The sequence below is a fragment of the Cricetulus griseus genome, chromosome 3 (assembly GCF_003668045.3).
Source record: "Cricetulus griseus strain 17A/GY chromosome 3, alternate assembly CriGri-PICRH-1.0, whole genome shotgun sequence".
Classification (NCBI taxonomy): Eukaryota; Metazoa; Chordata; class Mammalia; order Rodentia; family Cricetidae; genus Cricetulus; species Cricetulus griseus.
The window spans coordinates 100390109-100399621 of NC_048596.1; the positions used below are offsets into that span (position 1 = coordinate 100390109).

Genomic DNA, 9513 nt, shown 5'->3' on the forward strand with positions numbered 1-9513 from the left:
ATACAGACTAGGTAATGTGAAATCAAGAGTTTTAAAGGAAGCACTACTATTTCCTGCCTCAAGGGGAAGCAGAGTCACTGTAGATGAACATGACTGCACTTGCCTATCTGCAGCCACCCAGGTCCTGCCCCAGAAGTAGCCAACTCTATGCCTTGCAAGGGTTCTATAATGTGGGCCATTGTATTCTGTCACCCATACAGTGACAGGATACACACCAGCACCTCATACTGGAGCTCTTTGTCAGTGCAGGTGAGGTGCCTCTTGATGGATGTCCCAACTGCTCCGGAAGGGGCAGGGAAACTGAGAGGATAAACCTGAGGCTGAAAACAGCTGGTTAGGAATGTGAGGGGAAGGGAGCATCCATCACCTTCCATACTGCTCCCAGGAAGGCAGCCATTTGATCCTCTTTCTACTAAAGAGGATCCCGGGGGATTGGAGAATAGCAGAACTTGGTGAAGCCAGTCAGCAGCTGAGTAGAGCTTCCAGTTGCTGCCCTGCCTCAGCGCCTGGGTTCCTCCATTGTGGTGTGCTACCTCTTGAATCAGCAGAGCAGAATCAACTGGGGTACAGGTGCTCACCCTGGGAGAATGGAGACCAGTATGATCCAGGGTAGGGCTATCTTCCTGGACACAGAAGTCCCCTCTGGGCTTCCTCCTATTGTGCCCTTGGCTATTTGAGGGCACTCACTTTGGTTTTCTAGGTATTTGTCTTCTCTGGGATGAACCTGAGTTCCCAGCAGCAATAGTGTTGGTGTCCTCCTGGTCTGCAGGCTGGGTGGTAAGGCAGAATAACTAACCTAGCTGTGATACACTAGAGGACTGTAAGTGGGCCTGAAGGTTTCCCCACAGGGAAAGACCTGTCTGGCCAGTACTCAGCACCCAGTGCTAGCACACCCTTGCTGCAGAGGCCACCCAGCAGAAGACAGAGCGCCTAAACGAGGCAGTGTGAGTGTGAAAGTGGCCTGTGCATGACACAGGGTGGTGTGCTTTTGTTGTTGTGAGTCAGTCATGGAGACATCCAGCTGAGCTGCCCAGGGAAGGTGGTCAGGTAGCTCCGCATTCCTCCACTGCACTGTTTTGTGGGAGTAGCCCTAGGCTGCTCACAAGCCCTGCCTACTGCTGCCATTCCCAGGGTTTTCTTGTTCCCTGAAGTTAGGCCTCCCTCCTCAGAGGGCCAAAGCCTTGCTTGCAAGTCCTTGGCATCGGTGCCAGCCCTTCTGACATACAAGCTAAGGTTATGCATGATTCCTAACTGCCCGTTTCTCTGTGAGGGACTTGGCTCCACATCTTTCCCCAACTAGAAAGATACCCTCTTCCCAAATCTCCTTGACTGTTAGAACCAGGGTTTAAGTTCTTGCTCTGCCATTCAATATACTGATCTGCCATTTTGGGGGTCTTTCTAGTGCTGGGCTTTTCTCTTGACCATGAATGATGGAGGAGAGTCAGCCTTGGGCTTACCGTCTAATGAATCCTACTGTACTCTCTCACTCAGTAAAACTTTCTCAGCTTTACCAAGTGCAATTTGCCTCAACTGCAAATGGGAGATGCTACTAGGTCTGCTTTGCTCTGTCTTCTCTGCCCCCAGTGCTGGTGCCTTCTGCTACTGTGGTCTCATTCTAGGAAGCCCCCTGCAGGCTGGTAGCTCTCCTCCCTCACCAAGTGACCTGATGGTGGTTGGTCGGACCTGAACATTCAGGTGTTCTACTCCAACTGATCTTTACCCTTTCAAAAGACCTAAATGATGTGATGAGCTGGTTAAGACAAGTTGTTGCTCTTCCAGAGAACCTGGTTTTAAATCCTAGCACCTACATGGCAGCTAATAATTGTAACTCCAGTTCCAGAGGATCCAGTGCCACCTTCTGGCCTCTGTGAGCACTGTTCATACATGGTGCACAGATATGCATGGTGCACACTCATGCAAGTAAAATAAAAATAAAAAAATCTGGTGGGGTGTGCTGTCACATACCTTTGATCTTAGGCAAAGGCAGTTTAAGGCCAACCTGGTCTACATAGCACAAAAGTTCTAGGCTAGCCAGGGCTACATAGTGAGACTCTGCTTCAAATAAATGAGTGAATAAATCTTAAAAAAAAAAAAAGGACCCAACTGAGTCCTGTATTCTCATTGTCTCTGTTCTGTTGGGCACAGGGCAGATGGCACCTGTAAGCTACCCTATGAAGTTCTTGGGCCTCACCTTGAGTGACAGACTCTACCCCTTGCCCTTTGTTGCTTTACGTCAGTTCTAATAAACTGTGCCAGAGAGCTGTGTGTGACCTGCCTGTTCCACCCCTTTTTCCTGAGCTCCTGCCATGGGTTATATAATAGAGATCTCCAGCTAGACCCGTGTACCCACCCTCTCCATTTCCCTTACTGGAGCTCCCTTCTCCAAAGTCACCTAGCTGGCCCAGAAGGCATCTCTTTTGGCAGTGGTAGGACTGGCTCCTTCAGCCACTACTGGCCTACAAGCTCCTATAACAGAAGTGGCCCCATGTCCTGAGGCTCCTCTCCCTGAAGGGGTAATAAGACCTTTGGAGACTGGGAAAGGTTCTCTGGGCTTCAAAGCAGCTTTCTGTCCAACTGGTCATTTCACATGTGTAGACTGGAGCCCAGAAAGGACTGTCCCAAGTTCACAAGACACTCTGCTGCTGTGCCCTGCTGTAAGCCTATGCAAGCTGCTGCAATTCTGTGGGACTGGGGATAGGGGTGGAATAAGCCTGTCCTAGGAGCAGGATGTGGGGAGTGACCTGCCAGGAATCTGCCCAGGCTTACACTCACCAGCAAGCCTGGCCTGAACATTGTTGGGTTGGGACTTTGCCTCCCAGCAGGCATGTCAACAGAACAGTCAGCAGCAGTGACCTTCGCCCTCCCTGCAGAGTGGGCATTCTGTCTGGCTGGGAAGAGTAGTGACATGAAAACAGATCAAAGCTATATCAAATGTCCCCCCCTATTCTTCTTGGTATTACATAGGGGCCATTAACCTGTACAGTGCCCCAAGGACGTTATGAACCATGTATCCCATCAGATAGCAGCCTTGGGGAGGGAGGGAATTATTTAAAGAGCCAGTTAGGTTTCCAGGAGGTGACATCACTATGGGGGGGGGAAATGAAACTGGAGTGCCCTTGTCCATATGTGGAGTTGGTTCGCTCTGACTTCCCTAGGGGAGGTATGACTTCTCTCTCTAGACTTGTTTAGCTTGTCATCAAGAAGCAACCTAGATCTTCAGGGCACTCCAGTCTAACTGCTTTGGCCCCCAGTTCTAGCCACTAGCTCTGGAGAGAGTTTCTAACCCAGTACCAGTTGCCCCAGCTCCTACCTCAGAGTCTTCCTTGGTGTGGACACTGGCCATGGTGCTTGGTTGACTAAGCACTAGCTACCTCCTGTCTCAAGCAGAACACAGCCGCAACCTTGCACAGTTCATGTGCCCTGATCCTTTGGTATTCCCTTGTTCTCCACCCTGGCCCTGGCTGAGCACACTGCCGTTCCTGGTTATTTGGTGGACAGCTGAGAGTTGTTTTCCAGGCAGCATAAACCTGCTCTACCAAGGCAAAGTGAGGAAAGTGTACTAGTATCCCACCCAACAGGGATGACACCAAGGCAGGCTTGCTCACATTTACACATACTACAGCCACAGAGCTGAGAGCCACTCAGATGCCCTGTCCCATCCCTCCCCACCTCCATCTTATGCCATCAGCACCGTTCCTCTTCCCCAAATTGAGCAGATGGACCTGCACTCAGGTAGGAGGCTCCCATATCTGAAGTAAAGGAAATTTGGGTCTTTTAATATTCATCCAGTAGTCAGGTGGGGATGGTCTGAATGGAACGCCCCTCTCTGAGGCAGGGCAGCCCCAAACCAACATGTTCAGACACTTCAACTCAGGAACAGTATTTCTGGAAGTTTTATCTCGCAAAGCAGTTGGAAATATGGATAGAGAGACTTTTTATTAACACATTATCCTAGGAAGGGAAGTTTGGATACATTTAAAGTGCCTGCCAGTCAGGATTTAAGTGGTTTATTTCAATGGCATGAAAAATGAATGCAGACTTTTTAGTTTGTTTGTTTTCCTTTATTTAAGAATTCTGGCAGGGCAGTGGTGGCAAACACCCTTAATCCCAGCACTGGGGAGGCAGAGGCAGGCAGATCTCTGTGAGTTCGAGGCCAGCCTGGTCTACAGAAAGAGTTCCAGGACAGCAAAAACTACATAGAAACCCTGTCTCAAAAAAACAAAAAAAGAATTCTGAGTATTTTTCTAATCAAAGAGAGTGATGTTTTAGGGAGAGAAAAACTTTCCTTCCTCCCTCTAATCTCCATTGTGCTCCTGGCAATGCTGTCTCAGGATCTCAGGCTTGGTGTTCCTCATTGTTTGGGGTTTTAGAGGTACTCAGCTTCAGGGCAGGTGGTGGGCCCTTAGGAAGCCAGTCATCAATTGAAGCATTCCATGACAGCTTTGTACAGTACGGTAGTTCTGCTGCCACAGCCACACAGCCAGCCGCCTCCCCCTCCTCCCAGAGGGCTGCCTGGCATGAGGGCTGATGTTAGTCTTGTCCTGCCTGCCTGCCTGCCTGCCTGCCTGCCTGCCTGCCTCAGGACCTGAGCTTAGCCTGGCTGCTTGGCAAGAACTTTGTATTGGTCCAGCTGTACCATCCTTTTGTCCACACTGGAGTATAAGAGGTGGGAGGTGGGCTGTGTGGGCCTGTCCTCTGAGCTGTTGAAGAGCCTGTAGTATGCAGGGAGCAGTCAGACCATACCTCCATGGAAATTCCTGAAGCCATGGCTCGACTTGCCAAACTCAGAATCCAAACTATACCCAGTGAAGGCTGAATGCCTCTTTAGTTCTGAGTATTCCAGCCTGGATGTGAGTTTTAAGGAAGTCACTGTGGTAAAGAGCCTAGAAAGAGGAAGGCAAGCAGGAGGCTGGTTGAGCATGAAGTAGTAGGTTCAGGCTGTGTTTGGCTAGGAAATAAAAACACCCAACCAGGGACTCATAGCCCAGTTGCTGCCAGCCACTGGCACTGTGCTTCCAATAGTGAAAGTCTGGGAACAGGTTTGGAAAGTCACTGCAATCTTTGGGCTCCTAAGCATAACAGGGCATGAAACATCAGGTCCCTTCCCCACTTGTTGGGTGTACTCATCTCCCAGCCAGTTCTAACACATGTTTCCTTATAGCTGGTGAAGACACACAACCTGCTGACCACAAGGAACTATATCTTTGGATACCATCCCCATGGCATCATGGGCCTGGGTGCCTTCTGTAACTTCAGCACAGAGGCTACCGAAGTTAGCAAGAAGTTCCCTGGCATAAGGCCCTATTTGGCTACATTGGCTGGTAACTTCCGGATGCCTGTGCTTCGGGAGTACTTGATGTCTGGAGGTGAGAATCCACTTCAACTATTCCTGCTGGGCTCCACTGTCAAGGCTTGAGCCTCCCCATTGAGGATAGCAATACAGGGAAGTGAAGTACCATTCCCATGAGGTACTGGTCCATGAGGTAGAGCGAGCCTGCAGCAGATATGCAAGGTCAGGAGAGCGGTCCTAGGTTTCATCATGGGTGACACCTTCCAAAGGGAGTCTTCTTTCACCTTTTCTAGATATACCAGCCATTGTGTTGCCTATTGTCTGTGTCCACCTATCTATGGTCCCCAACAGCTTGACTTTCATACCATTTCCCTCCATTTTATAGATAAGTAAACTGAGAATCAGGAAAAATGAATTGCTTAGGAAGGCAGGATCATATACCTTTTAAGAGGGTAACAGGTTTGGGATCCGCCTATAGATTTTTTATTTTATCCTTGACTATATATACGGATAGGGAATACATCCATGAGCAATCCTGATTGTGTGTTCCCTCACCTTAGGCATCTGCCCTGTCAACCGAGACACCATAGACTACTTGCTTTCAAAGAATGGGAGTGGCAATGCTATCATCATCGTGGTGGGAGGTGCGGCTGAGTCCCTGAGTTCCATGCCTGGCAAGAATGCAGTAACCCTGCGAAACCGCAAAGGCTTTGTAAAACTGGCCCTGCGCCATGGGTGAGTGCCTACACACATCTCCAGTATTTTCCTCTACCCAGAACAATAGGTCTCTGGAGGGTGGTGCCCAGAACCTAGGAAGGCAATGAAAGAGCTCACACTGCATGACTTGGCTTGTCCAAGTGTTGATGGTGGTGCAAAGATGTATGTGATCTGTTGTCCCTGGGCACTCACAGGTAACTGAGAGGCCAGGCTTCTACATAGAACCTGTGAACAGGCTTACCATTTAAGAGGTCAGAGATGTGAGACTCAGTGGTAGAGCAAGCACTTGGTTTGTGTAAAACCCTGGGTTCACTCCCCAGCCTGTGTGTGTGCGCGCATACACACACACACACACACACACACACACACACACACACACACACACACACACACACACACACACACACGGCCAAAGGGAGCAAGAGACCAGGAAGGAGATGACATCACTTGAAGTACCAGGGAAAGCTTGCTCATTGGAGGGGTGACCTTTAGACAAGAGAAGCGCTGGCATCTTAGAACCCTGACTGTCTTAGAAAACCAGGACCATCTAGGCTCCTTTAGACTTCCTAGCAGGTGAGGAGACTTGAGTGCCCATTTCCCAGAGGAGAAGACTGAGGATACATGATCTGGGGGCAGAACTTAAGTCTAGAGCCAAGCTCCTTGCTTTCCTCCCACATCTCTGCTCTGGGAGACCTAGAATGATGGACTTTTGTGAGACAGATTAACTTCAGTGACACAATGTCTAAGTCATTGAGGGCAGAGAGAGAGCTCTGTCCTGGGATCTCTTTCAGGTTTCAAGAGAGGCTCTTATACAGTCTGCTGTCAAGTCAGGCCAGACCAATGATAGGAGGAACAGGGACAGATAGTGTGCTGAGGCTGTGACATGAGGTGAATCTGGATGAGAGGGAGTTGAATTGGGCTGGACTGGCCTTGATGGACCTCTATGGTGATAGAAGGAATGGATCCCAGTGACTGGGGTCTGGCTAATCTGGGCCCCTCTCTTGCAGAGCTGATCTGGTTCCCACCTATTCCTTTGGAGAGAATGAGGTATACAAGCAGGTGATCTTTGAGGAAGGCTCCTGGGGCCGATGGGTCCAGAAGAAGTTCCAGAAGTATATTGGTTTCGCCCCATGCATCTTCCATGGCCGAGGCCTCTTCTCCTCTGACACCTGGGGGCTGGTGCCCTACTCCAAGCCTATCACCACTGTTGGTGAGTACCAAGCCTGAATGCTTGAAGGCCATCCTGAGCATGGCAGGACCCTGGGTGAGTCACCTGGCTCAGATGAGAACCTTGTCATAGGACCTTGAGTTGGGTACTGGTGGGAGTGATGAGGGAAGTAAAGGTTGAGCCATTGCTATAAGCCAGGGCACCATGGCGGTGATAAATACAATCCTGTTAGTTAGGAAAAGGTTGCAGCAGTGACCATGCAGTCGTAATAAGGCTGCTATAGGGATTGTGCTGCTCCTCTACTCTTCATAGTGGGCCCACTCAGGAGACAGCTCTTATACTGCTGGTTGATGGGAATTCTCAGCAGAAAAGGGGGACAAAGAACCAGGTATAGTCGTGCATACCTTTAATCCCAGTGTGGAAAGGAGAGACAGGATTGCTACAAGTTTGAGGCTAGTCTGGTCTGCACAGAAAGTTCCAGGCCAGCTAGGGCTACATAGTGAGAACCTGGACTGAAAGTGGCAGTGGAGATGGGTGTGTATGCATCTGGGAGAAAGCTCAGAAGAACAGTGTGGCATGGGCTGGCCTTGAACATAAAGCAGGAGGAGGAAATAAAGTGAAGCACAGATGTGGGAGGGGGTTCTTCCCTCTACACACCCGTACCAGCTGCTCAAGCATGTTCTGTTCTTCCCAGAATCCTTAGAAAAGATCTACAAGACATACCAGGTGGAAGATGAGGAAACAGGATTCTAGAGGCAGAGTTAGTCCTGAATAAAGCAAAAGCAAAGCCCTGTACTTGGTCTTGCACCTCATACTGAAGCTTGTAGCAGAGTGTGGAACTAGCTGAGTCTCTCCTGCTCAGAGGCCACAGTCTTGGGTAGGATCTTTCCCATGCTGCCAGGCCACAGTATTCTCATCTGGACAAAAGGATAGTTCCTAGCACATGGTCGGCATGTAGCACAGGGTCATGTCACATTGGGCACCCAGGAATGGGGTACCTGGTAACACTGACTGACCAGAGCCTCTGTCCTTCTCTACAGTGGGTGAGCCCATCACCATCCCCAAGCTGGAACACCCAACCCAGAAGGACATTGACCTGTACCATGCCATGTACATGGAGGCCCTGGTGAAGCTCTTTGACAATCACAAGACCAAATTCGGCCTTCCAGAGACAGAGGTGCTGGAGGTGAACTGACCCAGCCCACGAGGGCCATGCCAGCTCCTGGAAGGAACGACTGCAAATCCTTTTCTACCAAGTTCTCAAGTGCATTTTGTCTGTAAATTTGGAAGCGTCATGGGTGTCTGTGGGTTATTTAAAAGAAATTATAATTTGTTAAACCATTGCAATGTTAGATCTTTTTTAAGAAGGGATGAGTCAGTATTTTCAGCTCCCACTTCTAGTGTGTCCTGTTCAAGGTGGTGGCTGACATTTCTGGGCCTTGATGGTTTCTTCCCCATCCCTTCTAGGGTTCCCCAAACACAGACACCTGGCCCTGGTTAACTGGGGAAGGACAGCCCTTATGACTCGGCCACTTAGATAATCCTCTTTGCTCCATGGATTCTCAAGAGGCAGAGGCCATGTTTAACAAACATCTCCATTCCCACCACCACACATGTGACTGCAGGTCTGGTCTTTCTTGCCAAGGGGAGGATGCAGAGGGCAGAGTTGGCCCCACTTGGGGAAGGTGGTAGATAGCATCTGGAGTGCCCAGCTTGAGTCTCCTCTCTGCTCCTCACCCCACCCCTTTCTCCAATCTGAGCCTACACTGGCCTTCTGTATACTGTGCTAGGGACAAGGATGTCCCACAGGTACCGTCTTGGGTTAGCTCGCTGCTGTTGGCTGGTTTTACTCGGCACAGCTCAGCCTTGGTTTGGAGCATCTTCTGCCGGCCACCTGAGCTCCGCTGAGCCACACCCCAAGTCTGGTGTGAGGAAGGGTCTCTCTTCTGTTCACAAAGGGGCCTGGCTTTCTGTGCAGCACACTGGGTCCAGAACAGGAGGTCCCCTTACCCAAGCCTCACATATGTGCCTTCCTGAGGCATTGGGCTGGGGACGAAAGCCACCCCTCCTGTGTATTCTGTTTTCTCTCTATGAGATTGTTGTGCCATGTCACACTTTTGTATATTCCTAGACTAATAAATGGAAACAAGAACTGCCTGCATGTTGTTGCTTAATGATGTGCTTACACACACTCTATTCTATCGCACAGTGCAGACTACAGTCCACACTGTGCTCCCTTCGGATTCCATTAGCCTTGGGCCACTGGCTTCAAAATTGAGTGGCTTCAGGGCTGGAGAGAGTGGTTGAGCGCTTAGGACCTTGGTTCAATGTCTAATAT

General features: G+C 49.9%; 1 protein-coding gene across 1 annotated transcript in view; it reads left to right on the forward strand.

Annotated features, from left to right (window-relative positions):
* Positions 1-9332, forward strand: part of Dgat2 (diacylglycerol O-acyltransferase 2) — a 29438-nt gene extending 20106 nt beyond the window's left edge. The window contains exons 5-8 of the mRNA XM_027407744.2: positions 5162-5366; positions 5851-6025; positions 7015-7217; positions 8216-9332. Of these exons, the coding sequence (XP_027263545.1) occupies positions 5162-5366; positions 5851-6025; positions 7015-7217; positions 8216-8370 (738 nt within the window). The 3' untranslated portion in view covers positions 8371-9332. The remainder of the gene's footprint in view (positions 1-5161; positions 5367-5850; positions 6026-7014; positions 7218-8215) is intronic.
* Positions 9333-9513: the final 181 nt, after the last annotated feature.